This window comes from Bos indicus, chromosome 17, assembly GCF_029378745.1.
Source record: "Bos indicus isolate NIAB-ARS_2022 breed Sahiwal x Tharparkar chromosome 17, NIAB-ARS_B.indTharparkar_mat_pri_1.0, whole genome shotgun sequence".
Lineage (NCBI taxonomy): Eukaryota > Metazoa > Chordata > Mammalia > Artiodactyla > Bovidae > Bos > Bos indicus.
Genome location: NC_091776.1, coordinates 330133 through 354597, shown reverse-complemented (window position 1 = coordinate 354597; position 24465 = coordinate 330133). Strand labels below are relative to the sequence as shown.

Sequence of the window (24465 nt, the reverse complement as noted above, 5' to 3'; positions counted from 1 at the left end):
CTACTACTTTCTCTCTGTATATATAAATAATTTTTCTTCTTCATACTGTTCCATTGTTAACTCGTTTTCATTATTCCTTTAATTTTGGTTTTACTTATTCCTCTTTTAAATGTGTCCATCTTAAAATCATTTTATTTCTATTTTTACAGTACTCTCATGATATTGCATTTTTACCCATGTTTTTGGTTTGGTATTTTTGCTAGTCTAATTTTAAGTATTTGTTTTCACTTATGGATTTATTGACTTAACTGTTCTCTTTCATTTTTTGGTTCCTGTTTACATTCTTTTTTCTCTCTCTCCCCTGTTCTCCTTGTGAGTGTATGTTTATAAGTGTGTGAGTTTATTTAGCAATTTCTTTGACCATTTCTCACAGGGTTTTGTCTGTCTGTTCCTTGTATGATTGTTGACTTTCTTTTGTTTTATTTTGTTTTCTTTTTTCTCTTCTTTCTTTTCTGTTTTTAAGTCCCTTTCTTTCTTCTTCTCTTCTATGCTGTGCAGCTTGCAGAGTCCTAGTGCTACAGTAAGGCATTGGTTCTAGACCTCGAAAGTGGGAGACCCAAATCCAGGATGTTGGACCACCAGAGAACCCCCAACCCTGTGGAATATTAATTGGCAAGAGCTCTCCCAAAGGTTTCCATCTCAACACTAAGACCATGGCCCACCCAAAAGCCAGCAAGCTCCAAAGCCAGATGCCTCATATCAAATCATTACCAAAACAGGACACAACCCTGCCTATTAGCAGATAGGCTTCCCACAGACATACCAAGCCCACAGATATCCCAAAACACAACAATGGAAACAGCACTGCCCTTCAGAGAGACAGTATCCAGCTCAAAGCACTAGAACACAGGAACTAGTTCACTCAACCAGGAAACCTTCACAAAAGCAGAATAAGTGAGGAAGAAGAATGAGTAAGTGAATGAATGAATAAGTGATCTGGGAGACAGAATAGTGTAAATAACTGAAGCATAGCAGAATAAAGAAAACCAAATGAAAAGAAGACAGTCTCAGAAACCTCTAGGACAACATTAAATGCACCAACATTTGAACTAGAGGGATACCAGAAGAAGACAAAAAAAAAAAAGAGAATGAAAAAATATCTGAGGAGATAAGAGTCTAAAAGTTCCCTAACGTGGGAAAGGAAAATAGCCACCCAAGTCTAGGAAGCTCAGAGAGTCCCATACAGGATAAACCCGAAGAGAAACACGCCAAGACACATATTAATCACACTCACAAAAACTAAACACAAAGAAAAAATATTAAAGCAGAAAAGTAAAAGCAATAAATAACATATAAGGGGATCCCCATAAGAATAACAGCAGATATTTCAACCAAACTCTGCAGGCCAAAATGGAGTCATAGGATATACTTAAAGTGATGAAGGGAAAAAATCTACAACCAAGATTACTGTACCCAACGATGATCTCATGCAAATTAGATGAACAAATCAGAAGTTTTACAGATAACCAAAAGTTAAGAAAATTCAGCACCACCACATCAGCTTTAAAAAAAATGCTAAAGGAACTTCTCTAGAGAGGAAACACAAGAAAAAGAAAATACAAAAACAACCCAAAACAATAGTGAAAGGGAAAAGTGAATAGTGAAAGGAAAAAATATATATCATTACCTTAATGTAAACGGATTAAATGTTCCAACCAAATGACACAGACTGGCTGAATGGAAACAGAAATAAGAAGTATATGCTGTCTACAAGAGACCCACTTCAGAGCTGGGGTCACATACAGACTGAAAGTGAGGGACTGGAAAGATTCCATGCAAAAGGAAAACAAAAGACAACATAGCACCAATACTTGCATCAGATAAAACAGACTTTTAAACAAAGGTCAATACAAGAGACAAGGAAGGACATAATCATCAGGAATCAAGCAAAAAAGAAATAGGAGCACCACAATACATTAAAGCAAATGCTAACAACTATAAAAGGGGAAGTAAGACAGTAACACAATAATACTAGGGGACTTTAACACCCCACTCACACCAATGGAGATTATCCAGACAGGAAATTAATAAGGGAACACAAACATTAAATGACACATTGGACCAGTCAGACCGAACTGACATCTACAAGAATTTCATCTGAGAATAACAGAATTCACTTTATTCGGATTACATCTTGGATCACAAATCAAGTCTGGCTAAATTAAAAAAAACTGAAATTATATCCAGCATTTTTTCTGACTACTATACTGTAGGGTTAAATATCAACTAGAGTAAATAAACTGTAAAACACAAACACATGGAGGCTAAACAATATGCTTCTGAATAACCAAGCGATCACTGAAGACATCAGAGGAAATCAAAAAGTACCTGGAAACAAATGACCATGAAACCATCACAACCGAAAACCTGCGAGTGAAGGCAGTGCTGAGAGGGACATTCACAGCAATACAGGCCTACTTCAAGAAACAAGAGAAACATCAAATAGACAACCTAACCTCGCACCTACAGGAAAAAAAAAAAAAAAAAAAAATCTCCCTTTTAATAGAAGGGGAAAAATCATGAACATTAGAGCAGAAATAAATGAAAAAGAAATGAAGGAGACAATACCAAAGGTCACTAAAACTAAAATGCGATTCTTTCAGAAGATAAACAAAACTGACAATCTATTATCCAGACTCATCAAGAAAAAAGGGAGAAGACTCAAATCAATAAAATTAAAAGTTAAAAAGAAGTTACGACAACACAGAAATACAAAAGATCATAAGAGACTGCTACAAGCAATAAAATGGACAACATGGAAGAAAGGGACGTATTATCAGAAAAGTATATTCCTCCAAGACTGAATCAGGTGGTCGTGGTGGTTTAGTCACTAAGTCGTGTCTGACTCTTGCAACCCCATGGACAGTAGCCTGCCAGGTTCCTCTTTCCATGGGATTCTCCAGGCAAGAATAATGGAGTGGGTTGTCATTTCCTTCTCCAGACTGAATCAGGAAGAAATAGAAAATACAAAAGATGAATCACAAGCACTGAAATTGAATCTATCGTCAAAAATCTTCCAACAAACAAAAGCCCAGGGCCAGACGGCTTCACAGGTGAATTCCACCAAATATTTAGAAAAGAACTAACATGTACCCTGCTCAAACTGTTACAGAAAATAACAGGGGAAGGAAAACTCCCAAACTCATTCTATGAGGCCACCACCATCCTGATGACCAAAACCAGACAAAGATACCATAAAAATATTATAGGCCAGCATCACTGATGAACATAGGTGCAAAAACCCTCAAAAAAATTCCTGCAAACAGAATCCAACAACATGTTAAAAGGATCATACAACATGATCAAGTGGAGTTTATCCCATGCATCCAAGGATTTGTCAATATACACAAATCAATCAACATGATACACCATATGAACAAACTGAAAGATAAAAAACACATGATCATCTCAATACATGTCGGAAAAGCTTTTGACAAAATTCAACAAGCATTTATGATTAAAAAAAATTTTTCAGAAAATTGGCACAGAAGGAACCTACCTCAATACAATAAAGACCATATAAAACAAATCCACAAAAACATTATTCTCAATGGTGAAAAACTGAAAGCATTTCCTCTAAGATTACGAACAAGACAAGGGTGCCCACTCTCACCAGTATTATTCAATATAGTTTTGAAAAGTCCTAGACACAGCAATCAGAGAAGAAAAAGAAATAAAGGGAATCTGTATTGGAAAAGAAGAAGTAGAACTCTCATTGTTTGCATGTGACATGACACTACACATAGAAAAACCCCACGTTTGCAACCAAAAAACTACCAGAGCTAATCAATGAATATAGTAAAGTTTCAGGATATAAAACTAATACAGAGAAATCCCTTGCATTCCTGTATACTAACAATGAAAAATCAGAAAGAGAAATTAAGGAAACAATTCCATTCACCACTGCAACAAAAGAGTAAACTAGGAATACACCTACCTAAAGAGACAAAAGATCTATATACAGAAAACTGTAAGACACTGATGAAAGAAATCAAAGATGATACCAACAGATGGAGAGATATACCATGTTGTTGGATTGGAAGAATCAATATTATGAAAATGACTGTACTTCTTAAAGCAATCCAGATTCACTGCAATCTCTATCAAAACGCCAATGGTATTTTTCACAGAACTAAAACAAAAAATTTCACAACTTATATGGAAACACAGAAGACCCCAAATTGCCAGAGCAATCTTACCAAAGAAAAATGGAGCTAGAGGAATCAGGCTTCCTGACTTCAGCCTATACTACAAAGATACAGCAATTAAGACACTATGGTACTGGAACAAAAACAGAAATACAAACTAATGGAACAAGATAGTAAGCCCAGAGATAAAGCTACACACCTATGGGCACCCAATCTTTGATAAAAATGGCATTAATATAACAATGGATTAAAGTTTCTTCAATAAGTGGTGCTGAGAACACTGAACAGCTACATATAAAAGAATGAAATTAGAACACTTCCTAATACCATATACAAAAATAAACTCAAAATGTATTAAAGACTTAAATGTAAGGTCAAAAACTATACAGTTCTTAGAGGAAAACATAGGCAGTGCACGCTTTGACATAAATCATAGCAAGATCCTCTTTGACCCACCTCCTAGGGTAATGGAAATAAAAACAAAAATAAACAAATGGGACCTAATTAAACTTAAAATCTTTTGCATAGCCAAGGAAACAATAAATAAGATTAAAATCAACCCTCAGAATGGGAGAGAATAATTACAAATGAAGCAACTGGCAAAAGATTAATCTCTAAAATATATAAGCAGCTCATTATCAGAAAAACAAATAGCCCAATCAAAAAGTAGGCAGAAGGCCTAAACAGACATTTCTCCAAAGAAGACATATATATGGCCAATAAACACTTGAAAAGATGCTCAACATCACTCTTTATTAGAAAAATGCAAATCAAAACTACAATGAGGTTATATTACCTTACACCAATCTGAATGACCATCAGCAAAAAAAACTAGAAACAATAAATGCTGCAGAGGATGCGGCGAAAGAGAAGTTTCTTGAAGTGTTGGTGGGAATGCAAACTGACACAGCCACTATGGAGAGCAATATGAAGATTCCTATAAAACTAGGAATAAAATTACCATATGACCCATCAATACCACTACTGGGCATATATCCTCAGAAAACCGTAATTCAAAAAGACACATGTGCCCCAGTGTTCACTGCAACACTATCTACAGTAGCCAGGACATGGAAGCAACCTAGATAGGACGTGGTACATATATTTAATGGAATACTATTCAGCCATAAAAAAAACAAATTTGAGTCAGCCATAGTGAGATGGATGAACCCAGAGCCTGTTATACAGAGTGAATTAAATCAGAAAGAAAAAAACAAACATCATATATCAACACATATATATGGAATCTAGAAAAACAGTACTGATGAAGAACCTATTTATAGAGAAGAAAAGGGGATGCAGATGTAGAGAACAGACTGGCAGACACAGTGGGAGAAGGAGAGAGGACAAACTGGCAAAGCAGCACTGACATATATACAGTATTACGCATAAAATATGTAACTAGTGGGAAGCTGCTGTATTAAAGACGGCCCAGCCTGGTTGGTGCTCTATGACCATCTAGAAGGCTGGACTGAAGGTTTGAGAGAGGCTCAAGAGGGAGGGTGCACATATATATGTGTATATATATAATATATATAATTATGACTGAATCTCGTTGATGTACCACAAAGACCACCTCAAGACTGAAAAGCAATTATCTTTATTTTTAAAGATAAAAATAAATTAATTAAATAAAATCACACCAAAAAAATAAAATGCCTAAGAATAAACTTAACTAAGGAGGTGAAAAGGTTATACTCTGAAAATTATAAAATACTGACAAAACAAAAAGAAATAGATGATACAAAGAAATACAAGATATCCCATGTACATAAGTTTTGAAGAATTAATATTGTTAAAATGTTCACATCATCAAAAGCAATCTATAAATTTAATTCAATCCCTATCAAAATACTCATGACATTTTTCACAGAACTAGAGTATATAATCCTAAAATTTACATCAAACCACAAAAGACCCTGCACAGCCAAAGCACTCTTGAGGAAAAAAAAAAAGAACAAAACGGGAAGTATCACACTCCCTGACTAAAAGGTTATCATCATCAAAACAGCATGGTACTAGCACAAAATCAGACACATAGATCAATGGAACAGAATAAAGAGTCCAGAAATAAAGTCGTGCATCTGTGGTCAATCTACAACAAAGGAGGGAGGAATACACAAAGTATAAAAACCAGTCTCTTCCACAAGTGGTGCTGGGAAAACTGAACAGTTAACATGTAAGAGAATGAGATTAGAACAGTTTCTCACACTTCATACAAAAAAAAACTAAAAAACAGAGACCCCAAACCATAAAACTTCTAGGAAAAAACATAGGCAGAACACTCTTTGACACAAATTGTAGAAATATTTTTTGGATCTGTTTTCTAAGACAAAGGAAACAAAAGCAAAAATAAATGGGATCTAATTTTACTTAAAAGCTTCTGCACAGCAAAAGAAATCATTGACATATGATAAGACAACCTGCTGAATGGGAGAACATATTTGCAAATTATACATCTGATAAACTGTTATCATTTATATAAATACGTAAACAGCTTATACAATATCAAAAACCTGATTAAAAAATGAGCAGAAAGTCTGAATAGATTTTCCAAAGAAGATATACAGATGGTCAAAAGACACATGAAAAGATGCTTAACATCTGTAATTTTCATAGAAAAGCAAACCAAAACCACAATGAGATATCATTTCACACCTGTAAAAATAGCTACCACCAAAAAGTCTACAAATAACAAATGTTGACAAAGATGTGGAAAAAAGGAAACACTCCTACACTGTTGGTAGGAATATAACTTGATACAGTCACTATAAAGAACACTATGGAGGTTTCTCAAAATCTTGAAAATAGAACTACCAACAAGTCCACTCCTGGGTACACATCTGAAGAAAATGAAAACACTAATTTGAAAATGCATGCATTTGAATGTTCACAGCAGTATTACTCATAATAACCAAGACACAGAAGCAACTGAAGTGTCCATAACAGTTGAATGAATAAAGATGTGTTTTATCTATACAATGGAATACTGGATAGTGGTGATATATATGTGTGTGCTCAGTCACGTTCAACTCTTTGCAACCCTCTTTGTACCCCACCAGGCTCCTCCATCCATGGGATTTTCCTGGCAAGAATTCTGGAGAGGGTTGCCATTCCCTCCTCCAGGGATCTTCCCAACCCAGGGATCAAACCATGTCTTTTGCACTGCAGGCGGAATCTTTACTACTGAGCCACCAGGGAAAACCCCACAATGGAATACTACTCAGTCATATAAAAGAATGAGATTCTGCCATTGACAACATGGATGGACCTAGAGGGTATTATATAAGCTAAGGAAAGTAAGTCAGACAAAGAAAAATATTCTACATGGTTGGAAAAGACTCTGATGCTGGGAGGCACTGGGAGCAGGAGGAGAAGTGGACAACAGAGGATGAGATGGCTGGATGGCATCACTGACTCGATGGACACGAAATTGAGTGAACTCCGGGAGCTGGTGATGGACAGGGAGGCCTGGTGTGCTGCAATTCATGGGGTCGAAAAGAGTTGGACACAACTGAGCGACTGGACTGAACTGAACTGAACTTATATGTGGAATCTAAAAAAGAAAACAAACTAGTGAATATAGCAAAACAAAAACAGACTCAGGTACAGAGAACAGACGTGGTTACCAGTGAGGAAAAGGAGGGGAGAGAAGGGACTGAGGTGGGGTATGAGAAATATAAACTAGTATGTATAAAATGGCTAGAAATGCAAAAAAGCAAAATGGCTGTCTGGGGAGGCCTTACAAATAGCTGTGAAAAGGAGAGAAGCAAAAAACAAAGGAGAAAAGGAAAGATACAAACATCTGAATGCAGAGTTCCAAAGAATAGCAAAAAGAGATAAGAAAGCCTTCCTCAGCGATCAATGCAAAGAAATAGAGGAAAACAACAGAATGGGAAAGACTAGAGATCTCTTCAAGAAAATTAGAGATACCAAGGAACATTTCATGCAAAGATGGGCTCGATAAAGGACAGAAATAGTATGGACCTAACAGAAGCAGAAGATATGAAGAAGAGGCGGCAAGAATACACAGAAGAACTGGACAAAAAAGATTTTCATGACCCAGATAATCACGATGGTGTGATCACTGACCTAGAGCCAGATATCCTGGAATGTGGGTCAAGTGGGCCTTAGAAAGCATCACTACAAACAAAGCTAGTGGAGGTGATGGAATTTCCAGTTGAGCTATTTCAAATCCTGAAAGATGATGCTGTGAAAGTGCTGCACTTATTTGCCAGCAAATTTGAAAAACTCAGCAGTGGCCACAGGACTGGAAAAGGTCAGTTTTTATTCCAATCCCAAAGAAAGGCAATGCCAAAGAATGCTCAAACTACTGCACAATTCACTCATCTCACATGCTAGTAAAGTAATGCTCAAAATTCTCCAAGCCAGGATTCAGCAATACATGAACCGTGAACTTCCAGTTGTTCAAGCTGGATTTAGAAAAGGCAGAGGAACCAGAAACCAAATTGCCAACATCCGCTGGATCATCGAAAAAGCAAGAGTGTTCCAGAAAAACATCTATTTCTGCTTTCTTGACTACACCAAAGCCTTTGACTGTGTGGATAACAGTAAACTGTGGAAAATTCTGAAAGAGATGGGAATACCAGACCGCCTGACCTGCCTCTTGAGAAATTTGTATGCAGGTCAGGAAGCAACGGTTAGAACTGGACATGGAACAACAGACTGGTTCCAAATAGGAAAAGGAGTATGTCAAGACTGTATATTGTCACCCTGCTTCTTTAATTTACATGCAGAGTACATCATGAGAAACACTGGGCTGGAAGAAGCACAAGCTGGAATCAAGATTGCTGGGAGAAATATCAATAACCTCAGATATGCAGATGGCACCACCCTTATGGCAGAAAGTGAAGAGGAACTCAAAAGCCTCTTGATGAAAGTGAAAGTGGAGACTGATAAAGTTGGCTTAAAACTCAACATTCAGAAAATGAAGATCATGGAATCTGGTCCCATCATTTCATGGGAAATAGATGGGGAAACAGTGGAAACAGTGTCAGACTTTATTTTTCTGGGCTCCAAAATCATTGCAGATGGTGATTGCAGCCATGAAATTAAAAGACGCTTGCTCCTTGAAGAAAAGTTATGACCAACCTAGATAGCATATTGAAAAGTAGAGACATTACTTTGCCAACAAAGGTCCATGTAGTCAAGGCTATGGTTTTTCCAGTGGTCATGTATGGATGTGAGAGTTGAACTGTGAAGAAAGCTGAATGCCGAAGAATTGATGCCTTTGAACCGCGGTGTTGGAGAAGACTCTTGAGAGTCCCTTGGATTGCAAGGAGATCCAACCAGTCCATTCTGAAGGAGATCAACCCTGGGATTTCTTTGGAAGGAATGATGCTAAAGCTGAAACTCCAGTACTTTGGCCACCTCATGCAAAGAGTTGACTCATTGGAAAAGACTCTGATGCTGGGAGGGATTGGGGGCAGGAGGAGAAGGGGACGACAGAGGATGAGATGGCTGGATGGCATCACTGACTCGATGGACGTGAGTCTCAGTGAACTCTGGGAGTCGGTGATGGACAGGGAGGCCTGGCGTGCTGCGATTCATGGGGTCGCAAAGAGTCGGACACGACTGAGCGACTGAACTGAACTGAACATATTGTACAGCACAGGGAAATACAGTCATTACTCTGTAGACTTTAAATGGAGTATAAACTATAGAACTGTTGAGTCTCTATGTTGTACACCTGAAACTAATAACATAAATTAACCATTCAATTTAAAAAATTTTAATAAAAGTTTTCTTTTCATATGCTTTGCAATGATAAGTTAGAAACCCTAGACTAGCCAGTCCAACAGAAATATAATGCAAGTCAGAATTTTCTAGTAATCCCATTTAAAAATAAACAACTGAAATTAATTTAATAGAATTAAGTAGAATTCTATTTAACTCAAAATATCCAATATTATAAAATAATAAAAATCATTTCTAAATGTAATATTTTTAAAACTTATATTTTACATTTTTTTTGTAATAAGTCTTGAAAATCCATTATGTATTTTCCATTTACAGAATATCTCAAACAGACTAGCCGAATATGACTAGTGGCTACCATATTGGACAGAGCAGCCTTATACCATTCACACCTCTGATAAATTACTTGCTCTTTTCCTTCCTTTAAAAACTCACAGAAAAAGCTTTAAATGTTCTCTGTAGCAAACAAAGCAATCATGAGGGACAGGGAATATATTCACTATGTGCTATATGCTAAGTTGCTTCAGTCAGTCTGATTCTGTGCAATCCTATGAACTGCAGACTAGCAGGCTCCTCTGTCCATGGGATTCTCCAGACAAGAATACTGGAGTGGGTTGCCATTTCCTTATTCAGGGGATCTTCCTGACCCAGGGATTGAACCCACATCTCTTAAGTCTCCTGCAATGGCAGGCAGGTTCTTTACTACTAGCACCACCTGGGTACCCCTATACACAACTGAAAAATAAAAGTATGTTAAATAATACCTTCTTAGTTCATTCATGACTTTAAAAGCTTTCTTCATATGCCAAGGATTCACTGTCACCGGGCAGTGTTTTTCAGTATTATCATCTTTTGAATCGAGAGACTTCTGATGACCCTGATTTGTGCATCTGTTCGTAAGAGAAAATAACAAAACACAGAAAAAGATCTTATTAAAGATAGTTTAGTTCAGACTTATCAGGTTACAAGAGATACAATGATCACACCTCTCCCCCACTTACTTAGAGGAAGTCTCACAGTACATTCCAACATAGGACTAAACAACAATTCAGAACACTTTCTGATGGTCACTGTGATTTTAACAAAAAAAGTAGGTAATTACCTCCCTGGTGTCAAAACTCTCTCAAAGATGAGCACAGAAAATTCAGTAAAATGGTTCAGCAGATACCTTCAAAAGAAATGCTGAGAAATGATCTTCCCTGTTGGAAATTAACCTGCTTTTTACATTCTGCAGTAGGCCTATTTACAAACCAAGACAGGAACTGGTTCATATTTTATACATACTTCAGAAGCTTAGAATCTGAACTGAACTTTGTTCTCTATTGCAAGGTTATTTACCACATGTATTTCACACCTACTTTAATTCTTTACTGAGTATTAACTTATAGGCAGGCTTTGTACTCTATTTTGTTTCTTTAATCCTCATAACTCTGTAAGCTAATTACTATTATCACCAAAAAACATAAAAAGAGACTGAGGCAGAAAATAATTTGCGCAACTTGGTAAATGGTAGAGCTGGATAAGAGTGTGGCCAGTTTGACTCTCAAGTCCATTCTTTTCACTAATGTTAGATACCATTTCCTGCATTAAGCAGTGGATAGTTAATTCCATAGTTATATGGAATTTGTTAAGAGTACAAAGCTATTAGTATGGCTGTGTAAATTATTATTTCAAGATCTGGGAACCAAAAAAATTAACAAATAAAATCAGGGTGCCATTGTGGGGAGGGTTAACCACATATGGGCAGACACAAGGAACTTTTTGAGATGGTTGCACAGCTCTAGAAATTAACTAACAATTATAATGGCTGAATTTTACAGTATGTAAATTATACCTTAATAAAGCTATTAAATAAAAAAATTAGGATACTAAATTAAGCCCAAAAAAATACATTCTTGTATATACATCACACACAGAACAAAAGGCAAACATCATTAGTATTGCACCATTTCTCTTCATGCCACTTCTTTTCCTAACGATAACTCATTCTTTAAATATTATTTTATTACTTCAGCATCTAATTTTTGGCACTATGTACCGAGCACTATTCTAGGCACTAGGCCCTAGGAACCTTTCAATAAACAAAACAAAAATTCCTGTCTTCATGGAATTTGTAGCTGGGGGCGGGGGCGGGGGGGTGGGGGTGGGGTGGGATAATTATATACACAACAGACCAGTAAACAGCATGTTAGAAGATAAGAACTATGGAAAAAAGAAAATGTGTCGGGTAAAGAGAGTCAGGAATAAGGGGGTGATGGAACTTATAGTATTAAACAGGGTGATCAGGGCAGGCTGAATTGAGAACTGAGATTAGAACAAGGACCAGGAGGTGGGAAATGGCCAAGACGGAAGAAATAACTAGAGCACAAAGGCCACTATGCACTTCATGTGTTCCAGGATGTGAGAACAGGGCTGGAGAATGGAGCCCAGATTGTGTGTCTACTCCAAGGCCTCGTATATGTGTGTGTGTGTCTACTCCGAGGCCTCATATATGTGTATGTGTGTGTGTGTCTACTCTGAGGCCTCATGTATGTGTGTGAACACACAGAGGGATGAGTTACACCTGGCCTAAGAGAAAGAGCTAGTAAGTCTAGAAGCCAAGAGAGAAAGAACATCTAGATCTGACAGAGGAAAGCGGGAACACTCCTAATAGTATGAGACATATTCTCATAATGCCATTTCTACCACTACTTCATTAAGAAAACAGTAGGAAAAGGGAAAATTATGTAGATACATACAACCTACACAAACTTTCTTACCATGTAACACTGAATACCCACATACGTAGCAAGTTGACGATATTTATATATGCTTCAAGTTTAATTACTTAAGCTTACAACAGAGGGAAAATACAATATTGAAGACTGGCAAAACTATCACATAAGGCCTTTCAATGCTCACAATGGAAACAAAAGCAACTCTGCCATACAAAAAATATCATTAAGAGTCATGAGTATTTATATTTGCTAAGAAATTGGAATTAAAACTTACTGCATTAAAGAATTCACTTTAAGACAGATACCATTCAACAACCAATGTCTATATTGCTGTTTTCTTAAAGCTATTTTTAGCTCTTGCTTTTCTAATGTACTCCAGAAACTCTGCAAAGAAAAGATTCTATTCAAAACCTTAAAAGAATAACACTGCTTCTTTTAAGTATTGTCTGTATTGAAAGTCCCTTTCAAATGAAGAACCCTGCCAGAGGTCTACATTTCTGACACTAAACTCCTTTCCACAATTTTCTAATTCCTATTTGATTTTGTGTCAGATGGTCTCTGGTTCAGAAGCAGAACTGAGTAACAGAAAACAACACAACATGTCTAAAACTACAAATGCAGAAGAGGAACATCCACTAGGAAGCAGTCAAATAGGAGGGAAAGGTTTACCTTTTAAGTTACATTATAAGTGCAGTTGGAGTAGGAAATAACAACCCATTCCAGTATTCTTGCCTGGAAAATTTCCATGGACAGAGGAGCCTGGCAGGCTACAGTCAGTTCAGTTCAGTTGCTCAGTCGTGTGCGACTCTTTGCGACCCCATGAATTGCAGCACGCCAGGCTTCCCTGTCCATCACCAACTCCCAGAGTTCACTCAAACTCATGTCCATGGAGTCAGTGATGCCATCCAGCCATCTCATCCTCTGTCATCCCCTTGTCCTCCTGCCCCCAATCCCTCCCAGCATGAGAGTTTTTTCCAATGAGTCAACTCTTCACATGAGGTGGCCAAAGTACTAGAGTTTCAGCTTTAGCATCATTCCTTCCAAAGAAATCCCAGGGCTGATCTACTTTAGAATGGACTGGTTGGATCTCCTTGCAGTCCAAGGGACTCTCAAGAGTCTTCTCCAACACCACAGTTCAAAAGCATCAAATCTTCGGGGCTCAGCTTTCTTCACAGTTCAACTCTCACATCCATACATGACCACTGGAAAAACCGTAGCCTTGACTAGACGGACATTTGTTGGCAAAGTAATGTCTCTGCTTTTCAATATGCTATCTAGGTTGGTTATAACTTTCCTTCCAAGGAGTAAGGGTCTTTTAATTTCATTGCTGCAGTCGACATCTGCAGTGATTTTGGAGCCCAAAAAAATAAAGTCAATGGGGTCACAAAGAATCGGACACAACTGAGCACACACACACAGAAGTGCAGTTACACCTTCTCCTTGCTTCCCTTGAGAAGCAAAGTGCTAACCTTTTCTAGAAAAGCTCCTCACTATGAAAACCTTTAAAGTATCTAAAGGAGATACTTTTTGAAAGTTCTTTCACTTTTAAGTCTTTCCCCCAACTCTACATCCCATAACCAGTGTTAAAATTACCCAGCAGCCTGTTGTTACAACACATACTCTACAGTTGTTGAGGTCTCAAGGGTTTGGATCCCAGAACACTTCTAACAGGCAATCCTGAAGCCTTCCTTCCATGACTAACTTTTCTACAAACTCCCAGTTGTAGGCAAGCTTGGCTTCTCAGACCACCTTTCTAGCTCTGCTTAAGAACATACTACTACTAATAACTGATTCTCAGAGAGGAAGCCAATAAAGACTTTTATATGGGTTGTCTTCTTCAAACAGTCAGGATTCCACAATCAAACAAAGGTTTAAGCCTACTGCAAAAATTTTGAGGAAATCTGTGAAATAACATAGTTTCCTTAGATGCATATTATTTGTTCTGGAATAGCACTTTCCAGGGAGAAGGAAATGGCAACCCACTCCAGTATTCTTGCCTGGAGAATCCCATGGACAGATGAGCCTGGTGGGCTGTTGTCCATAGAGTCGCACAGAATCGGACATGACTGAAGTGACTTAGCGGCAGCAGCAGCATTTTCCAATGGAGGATGGAGGGGATAGAAGGACTACATGACCCAGGCAATTTTTCTAAACTACACATAATCACCCTTCTTCCTGTGAAGATTCAGGCAAGTCCCTTTTACAGGTCTAAGTATACCAGAATGACAGCATCTCCAGGAATAGAGGTGAAAGGCAGCTATGTATAATTAAAAAAAAGGGGGTGGGGGGAGTGATGTAATATGCTCCACCACCCACTTACCTCCTACCACAGGACAATCATCTCAGATTGAGAACAAACACATTAGGAAACAGTGGTTGTTTACGCTTTCAAGGTTTTCTTGGTGGAAATAAGTCTGTAAGTCATGTGAGTGATGCAGCTGAAAAATTTAACAGTGGACCAGACATTTTCACATTCAAGACAAACATTCAGCTCCTGGGTGGCCACTATCTTTGCTCTTTCCTTTGCCTGTTCGCCTCAAAAGCTGCAAGATTCCCCTGCCTGCAATGTCACCCACCATTACTCACAAATTTCTGCCAAGTTCACGTCAGAAGCTGTTGTTTTCAAAGTCACCATCCGTGATGTACCGCTATGAAGTTTGTCCATTACTTTATATCTCTTCTATTTTCTCTGCTGTCTTCTAAGTACACTTGGATTCAGAAGCTGATTACCGTAAGAACACTGCTCCCATAACAAGTCCAGGATATGAGAAGTAGAGACGCAACCGTAACTCTCATTTTAACATGTGTTATGCCACCTATAGTTTCCCAACAAAATACCCTCACATCCTTCACCTCACCCAAATAAACACCATGTTACTTAGAGGCTGTAAAAGTGGAAGGCCTTCTCCACCGGAAACATTTTGGTTTGTGGTAGAGTTGTGCTTTCAGATTTTGCAATTAGGTACAGGCAAAAAAACATGCTCTGCAAATTTCCTTCAAGTGCTTAGAATTTAAACTTTTATTAGGTACACACCCAGCAGACTATCCATAATCTATGAACATATGCTTGTATTACCAAATAATGTTAACATCTGCCCTACAGACATCTAAGAACTTGAGTTAGACCTTCAGGACGGAGACTTTTAGAACTGATTATGAAGCATCATGTGATTAAAAAACACCTCCCATCCAGCCACAGAACACCTTACAGACGTCATAACAAAGGCACTGAATACATTAGCATAGTAGATACACTGCTAAAAGTTATATTTCCAATTTCCCAGAGGAAGAAAGAAAAAGTCTAGAAAAGCTGACAATGCCCAATTTTACTAAAATGGCTTACCACTTAAAGCAAAGTGCTGACCCTTCTGGAGGACAGAATGGAGGCTTACACACCGCCCTGTACTCCCCCAGGATGTGGTGTGCAAAACACCCACATGATGTGAATGGGACTCTTAGGTGGAGAGATGAAGGAAGCTCTCAGATCAAATGACAGTAAGAGCTGTAAAATGCGCTGCTTCAGTTCAACCTTGCTCCCTCTCCCACTTTCCCTCTTACCTACATGACAAACAAGAGAACAAGCAAGCACTTTTTGTCCCTGACAGTGACTACTACCAGAAAAGTGACCAGGGTAAAAAGCCCTGCCTTCTGCAAGATCAGTCTTATTTTAAATAATGTATTAAAAACAACTAACAAAGTTACTGTCAGAGTGGCATATATGTGAGATACTAAAATTGGGAGGAGTTTGATGATCCATTTCAAACATTTCCATGTCTTTTATCACTCATATTTCTGACCTATCTTTTGCGATGTTTCTCATTACCATCACTTGGTTGGTAAGAGGGCAGCAATATGATTTGGCAATTCAGTTGACTGGGCTACATTTTCCAACATTTGACTGAAAAGGCACTAGAAGAGGAGCAACATCAGCTGGAAAACATGAACCACAGTCCTGGCCTGTGCCAGATACTAACCAAGTGACCTTGGATTAGTCACTTAGCCTCTCTGGGCTTTAGACTGTGTACTTAAAAAATAAGGTTTTGTTATTCTACAAATCTGTCTAGTAAACATCATATGGAAGTCGAAGATAGTAATACCTCACTTATAAGCCTCAGGGAGCCATATAAACACTAAACACTATGTGAAAATAAACACATAGTTAAGAAAAATGTTGGGGTTAGAAACTAAACTAAGCATGAGATATATTTTTAAGAATTTTCTTGGCCTTCCTCATTCTTAATTGTAACACTAAATTAAAACTTACTGACAATACTCCAAACCACACCACCACTGTTAATAAATCAAGCAGGGAGGCACTGCCTAGACACCCACTAATGCCCTATACTAGGCAGAGTGAGAAATACAAAAGATGCCAAACACAGATGCCTTCTCCAGTTACCAGCTAAGACAGGAGACACTTCAGAAACCACCAGAAAACAGCACGAAGTCAGTACACAAGTGCAAGATTATGGGCTACCAATTATAAACAGTATAGGAATTGCAAAGAGGAGCTACAATGAGCTGGAGTAAACATGGAAGACTTTGTGAACGGGACAGGACTCCACCTGGGCCTTCAGTTCAGTTCAGTCGCTCAGTCATGTCTGATTCTTTGCGACGCCATGAATCACAGCACGCCAGGCTGTCCATTACCAACTGTCCCGAGTTGTCACCCTGTCCATCACCAACTCCCGGAGTTCACCCAACTTAGAGGATTTCTAAGTTGCTTTTCTAAGGAAAATGCTGGAAACTTCTGGCCTATGATAAGGCAGACTTTACTCTAGGAGGTTAAGGCACAAAATAATTTTGAACATATAAGATAAGCCAAAATGATGGAGGGTTGAGACTTCCTGGCCTCAGTCTTTGCAATACCTGGTTTTGTAAAGTCTTTGACTTGACTCTAGATGTTAGACGGTCAAAACAGTAGGTGAACTGAAAGGTGATGAGAGACAATCCAGGTATCAAGGGATGAAATCCTGAGTATCATCAGAGTATCAGCAATCAGAATGGACACTTGAAACCAATAATGTACAGTTCCTGGGAGCTGATAAAATGTGGAGGATAATTAAAGAAAGAGAAATCAAAGACCATTTCAAGGCTTTGGGTATCCAGGACCAAAAGAATGATTATTCCATTGAATAAGTGGAGATGTTATAGACGGAAGTCAATTTGAGAAAAAGATTATGAAAACTCAGTTTTAGACATGCTGAATTTGATGTATGCGCTAAGGATAAGTGTACAGTAAGAAGCTTAAAATTCAAAACTGAGGCAAAGATCTAGAGATCAGGCTTAAGATACAGAGCCACAACTCAGTGATAAACAGTTGATTGAAAAGAAGAACTGGCCAAGGTCTGTATCTGTGAGAAACAGTTACTGCCAATGAACAGAAGCCTTCTAAGCCAAAACAGTGATGAGAGAGAAATTAGAGTCACAGTCTCTCCTCTATTTGATAAGCTTAGGAATGTAACTTAACCCCTGAAAAGTAATGAGATCTACTTAGTAAAAAATCCTCCTGCAATGTGGGAGACCTGGGTTCGATCCCTGGATTGGGAAGATCCCCTGGAGAAGGGAAAGGCTACCCACTCCAGTATTCTAGCCTGCAGAATTCCATGGGCTGTATAGTCCATGGGGTCGCAAAGAGTTGGACACGACTGAGCAACTTTCATTTCCACTTCACTTCCACACTTAATAAGCTAGGCTACTGACAATATTGAATGAAATAAAGTAATAAAATTAAGTAAATCTCATTTAACAACCTAAAAACAAGAGCAGGAAACCAAGAAAAAGTAGTGTCAGAGGGAGCAAGGGCCTGTTTTTCAAGACAGGATCAGTGATCAAAACAATACTGTAGCAAATGCCCACAGCCTGAAATGTGAGAGAGAAAAGCACATAACACAAAGTACTCAGAGTCCCCCCTCTGGAGTAATTGTATCATATATTTGTTTACTGTCAGTTTAAACCATGAGGAAAAAGACTGGTTTGTTTTCTGAGATATTTCTTTGGGAATATTTACTGGGTGCTTGGTCACCAAAGGCACCCAATAAATATGGGGAAAAAAAAAAAAAAACCTCCCTCAAGTTGTTGTAGTTTAGCCGCTAAGTCATGTCTGACTTTGCAACCCAATGGATGGTAGCCCACCAGGCTCCTCTGCCTGTGGGATTTCCCAGGCAAGAATGCTAGAGTGGGTTGACATTTCCTTCTCCAGAGGATCTTCCCAACCCAAGGATCAAACCTCCATTGGCAGGAGGATTCTTTACCACTGAGCCACCAGGGAAGCGTCATAAAACCAAATGTATTCAATTTAAGAAGCATCCTTTAGCCTGAGATTATGTCCTTCTTTGTCTTTGGGGAGAAGCACTAAAACGGTCTTTCTTTTACAAAAAGATGATAGTTGATAATTATAACTTTTTTTTTTTAACTTGACAAAACAAAAAACTTAGCAATTCTATGTCGGACTCTAATTTTTTTTTTTTTTTAATTTCTCAGTCAATTCAGTCGCTCAGTCATGTCTGACTCTTTGTGACCCCATGGACTGCAGCACACCAGACCTCCCTGTCTATCACCAACTCCCGGAGATTACTCAAACTCATATCCATTGAGTTGGTAATGCCATCCAACCATCTCATCCTCTGTCGTACCCTTCTCCTCCCACCCTCAATGTTTCCCAGCATCAGGGTCTTTTTCAACTAATCAGATCTTCACATCAGGTGGTCAAAGTGCTGGAGTTTCAGCTTCAGCATCAGTCCTTCCAATGAATATTCAGGACTGATTCCTTTAGGATGGACTGGTTAGATCTCCTTGCAGTCCAAGGGACTCTCAAGAGTCTTCTCCAACACCACAGTTCAAAAGCATCATCTTTCTTTATAGTCCAACTCTCACATACATACATGACTACTGGAAAAACCATAGCTTTGATTGATGGACCTTTACTGGCAAAGTAACATCTCTGCTTTTTAATATGCTGTCTAGGTTGTTCATAACTTCTCTTCCAAGGAGCAAGCATTTCATGGCTGCAGTCACCATCTGCAGTGACTTTCGAGCCCAAAAAATTAAAGTCTGTCACTGTTTCCCCATCTATTTGCCATGATGTGATGAAGCGATGGGACCAGATGCCATGATCTTAGTTTTCTGAATGTTGAGCTTTAAGCCAACTTTTTCACTCTCCACTTTCACTTTCATCAAGAGGCTCTTTAGTTCCTCTTCACTTTCTGCCATAAGGGTGGTGTCATCTGCATATCTGAGGTTATTGATATTTCTCCCAGCAATCTTGATTCCAGCTTGTGCTTCTGCCAGCCCAGCGTTTCTCATGATGTACTCTGCATATAAGTTAAATAAGCAGGGTGACAATATACAGCCTTACATACTCCTTTCCCAATTTGGAACCAGTCTGTTGTTCCATGTCCAGTTCTAACTGTTGCTTCCTGACCTGTATAAAGATTTCTCAGGAGGTAGGTAAGGCGGTCTGGTATTCCCATCTCTTTAAGAATGTTCCACAGTTTGTTGTGATCCACACAAAGGCTTTGACATAGTCAATAAAGCAGAAATAGATGTTTTTCTGGAACTCTTGTTTTTCAATGATCCAATGGATGTTGGCAATTTGATCTCTGGTGCCTCTGCGTTTTCTAAATCCAGCTTGAACATCTGGAAGTTCATGGTTCATGTACTGTAGAAGCCTGGCTTGGAGAATTTTGAGCATTACTTTACTAGCGTGTGAGATGAGTGCTATTGAGCAGTAGTTTGAGCATTCTTTGACATTGCCTTTCTTTAATGGCACCCCACTCCAGTACTCCTACCTAGAAAATCCCATGGATGGAGGTGCCTGGTAGGCTGCAGTCCATGGGGTCGCTAAGAGTCGGATACGACTGAGCGACTTCACTTTCACTTTTCACTTTCATGCATTGGAGAAGGAAATGGCAACCCACTCCAGTATTCTTGCCTGGAGAATCCCAGGGATGGGGGAGCCTGGTGGGCTGCCATCTATGGGGTCACACAGAGTTGGACATGACTGAAGTGACTTAGCAGCAGCAGCAGCAGCAGGACTGGAATGAAAACTGACCTTTCCCAGTCCTGTGGCCACTGCTGCGTTTTCCAAATTTGCTGGCATGTTGAATGCAGTATTTTCACAGCATCTTCTTTTAGGATTTAAAAAATTTCAGTCAGTGAAGTCCAAAAATATGAGAACCTCTGCTCTAATTCAACTAATTTTCTGGCTTTCCAAATCCCTCAGAATACAGTCAACAAGATGGTAGTCTGCCTATGCTGAACATCTCTAATGTTCAAGAGCTTCCAGTGATGTGGAATCAACTGAAAAAAGATACAGTTGTATATCCGAGGCATGTTTACTTAGCTTCATGAAGAAAAAGCAAAAAACCAAAGCCTGTAGGGAGAAAGCTAACTTGTGAAAGAAGGCCAGTAGAGAAACGAAGACCAAGAAAACTTTTTAGTAAGTTCCAAAGGATGCTTCTGTACTATACTCATAGTCTTCCCTCAACTTAGTGATTATGAAAATCTTCACAAAAGTAACTATAAAGGCTAAAAATGTATAAAACACTCCTGAAGTCAGGGGTGATCAGCTTACATTTGTTTTTCACACATCTCAGTACTGCCTGAGACAACTCATTTGCTAACCTATATAAATTTTACTTGAACACTTTTCAGGTTCAATCAGAGGCAAATATCCCATGGTTTTAATATTGCCCAGACCCAAAAATATAACAGAATCTAAAAGACACATATACTCAAGGATGCAAAAAACAACAAACAGAGATATAAAGTCCATGACAATCAACATGAGAATCAAAGAGGATGAGAAGAGCTTGAAGGCAAGGAGTAGAAAAAGAAAAAAAAAAAAAAAAAAAAACCTAATCTCAACAAGCCCATCTAAAGGAACCAGAGACCTGGATACAGTCGCCTCCAACCTTCCAAGACGTAACAGGCTGAAAAGGAGCAAGGTGGGATTTGAAAATGATGCAAAACTGGTTGTTAAAAAAAACCACAAGCAAAAGTATAATACTCCAGTAGAGACAGGCATTTCAACTATTTGGAGAAACAAATATTTGCACAAATAAAAAGACATTCATACAAAGAGGATGTGAGTCCCCACTTCCAACCACATCATCCAAAGCACATAGGTCCCCATCAACCAACTTTCTTTGCAGTTCTGCTCAGGCTAAAAATTTAACCTTATGAAAAGCTGCGCCCTCTCAATAACCCACACTGGCCTCCTAGCCCAGTTCTAGCACAGCGAGGCCCAGCAAAGTTCCTTCCCTAAAAATTGTCATTTCTCAAATCCAGCACCCATGAGTCAGTGCCGAAGGAAAAAACAAAGTTATTGGGAGCGGAGGCAAAGAGGCCAAGGGTGGGAAGAAAAACTATTTTTGATGTACAGAAAGGTAAAAAATCCTCCTGCTAAGTCGCTTCAGTTGTGTCCGACTCTGTGCAACCCCAAAGACAGCAGCCCACCAGGCTCCCCCGTCCTTGGGATTCTCCAGGCAAGAACACTGGAGTGGGCTGCCATTTCCTTCTCCGATGCAAGAAAGTGAAAAGTGAAAGTGAAGTCGCTCAGTCGTGTCTGACTCCTAGAGACCCCATGGACTGCAGCCTACCAGGCTCCTCTGTCCATGGGATTTGCCAGGCAAGAGTACTGAGTGGGTTGCCATTGCCTTCTCTAAAAACACTCCAGTTCTGGAATTATAGTATTCCTAGATAGACCAAATGAAAATAAAACCTATTTCTATTTATCATTAAATGAACAGAAATAAATGTCTACCAACTTAAGCCACCAAAGACTGAAAGGAGTTTTTTGGTTTTCTTTAACTTTCTTTCACCCCTGGTTTTCCATTACATCTCAGCCTCTCATTGTTGCAGCACTACTGATGAAGTCTTAATAGCAAAGAACTATGCTGGACACTAAAATTCTGCTTGGTTGATCTGTATTAGATTCAGTTTATCAGTATTTGCACGCACACATTTATTTCATTTTTCATTACTTATATTTAAATGATGTGTAACGTTCTCTTTTCCTCCCTTCAGAGCCTGCTTTCCCACACCTTTTTCTCATCTGCATTCTAAGGTACTCCTTTTCTTTCCTTTAGTTCACTTTGCTTCCGAAGTAAAACAGGGTCTGCAGGGAACTGATAAAAACGGGGCAGGTTTACGGCAAATAATACCCTACCTAAGATATCCTCTATACCATGTGTTGTCTACCATCAGGTAGCAATTCCTTTCATGCCTCTGAGCCTGAGCAGAACTCATGTGCTGACGCTATGCTCACATTGTTGATGCTAACAATCACCATCATGTTTCCTAGAGGTTCAGGAGTGTTCCCAAACCTGCTGAAGAACATGAACAAATCACAAAGCCCTCAAAGCCACAACCATCATCAAGCAACTGAGCTCCTGTTCCTACCAGTCCAGGAATTCAAGAGTCTCAGGTACTCCTTAATCCCCATGACCTGGTTCTACTAAAGCTAAAAATTCTGTAAGGCATTTTTATAAACTGTAGTTTCAGAATTTTATTAGCTCTCCCAAAAGGACTCAACACCAAACAAACTTCCAGCCCAAAACAAATTTGGCTGACATTCTGTCAAATAGCTATAAAAGGCTGCTGTCATACAACTGCCCTGAAGTGAAGCTGGCCAAATGTAAATGAAAAATGATAAAGCTCCAAGAATAAGCTGTCATAAAAAGATACATGGTTCCTCAGAAGAAATTTGCTGGCGGTTTGAAACGTCAGATTCAAAGGGCTCTTGTCCCTTTATAAAGATTAAACTAAAGAAAGTAAATCAAACTTGAAATGTTCAAAATTCCTGGGGATTAATAGTCCATTTTTAACAAAATGCTAAAAGAAAAATCTTGTATTCAATAATGCAGTTTCTTCAATGTCTCCCAAGTAACTGTTCAGCTTATTTTGGAAGCAATTTTGTTGCAGGTCTTGAATGTACTTGGGTACCAAGGAAAAGACACCTGTGCCTGGCAGGTCGTACACTACTAATTCGCCCAAGGTGCCAGAGAAACAGAAGATGCTGTGATTTCTAGATACGATTGTCTGCAATGCCAGGTAAAAGAGGTCACATGCCCTGTACAGCCGCGGCTCAGCTTTTTCCGAGCGATGTGCAAGCTCCTCGGACAAAATTTTGCTAGGAATTCGGAGAAACAGGCAAGCTGAGAGGAATTCCTCTCGGCACCGGTGTCTGTACTTTGCAGCTTCCTTTTCCGACGGCCTCGCGCTCATCCTGTGTCTCCATCCCGCCGATGCTCGGCCCTCCCTGGGCTCCAGCTAGCCAGCAGAGGACCCTCCCTACAGCCCCTCGCGGCGACGCCCCGCCCGCGGGTCAGCTGGGTTCCGCCTGCCGCCCGGCCCGGCCGCTGCGGCCCCGCCCGCTGCCCTTCCGCTCACTCACGCGGGAGGCCGCGGCGGCGTCTCCATGGCGGCTCCTCTCGGGCTTCAGCTCTACGGCGCCCGCCGCCGCCAGCACCATTCCAGCTGCGGACGCCTGCCCCGCCCGCCCGTCGCGCCGCGTCCCATCCGCCCGGGCGTCAGCCCTCCGCCGCCCGGCACCCGCGCCTGCACCGGCACCCGCTCCAGAAGCGGCCCCGCTAGCCGGCCCAGCTCTGCAGCCGCACTTCACGGGCGCTCTCCGCCTGCCGGCGATGCTGGGGGCGGAGCGGCAGGAGGGCACTTCCGGGTGTGACGCGCCCTCGAGACCCCGCCCCGCCTCTTCCTGCCGCCGCCGAGTGGGTTCCCAGGGTGGGTTCGCCGGCCCGAACCCTTGAGCGGGAGACGTGAGGGCGGGGTCTGGCCGGAAAGCGCGTGGTCCCGGCTTTTGGCGTTTCTGACTGCTCCACTCCACAGGCGCGTTTGTTTTGTCCTCTAGCAGTTTGCCG

At 39.8% G+C, this 24465-nt stretch overlaps 1 protein-coding gene across 2 annotated transcripts in view; it reads right to left on the bottom strand.

The window, feature by feature from the left end:
* The window catches only part of KLHL2 (kelch like family member 2), a 173013-nt gene extending 148773 nt beyond the window's left edge, over positions 1–24240 (bottom strand). Inside the window, exons 1-2 of one of the 2 annotated variants that reach the window (XM_019977499.2) lie at positions 23982–24240; positions 10631–10756 (exon numbers count right to left, since the gene is read on the bottom strand). In XM_019977499.2, the coding sequence (XP_019833058.1) occupies positions 10631–10756; positions 23982–24007 (152 nt within the window). In that variant the 5' untranslated portion in view covers positions 24008–24240. The remainder of the gene's footprint in view (positions 1–10630; positions 10757–23981) is intronic. The other variant, XM_070768943.1, reaches the window with a different exon arrangement.
* Between the last annotated feature and the right edge of the window lie 225 nt (positions 24241–24465).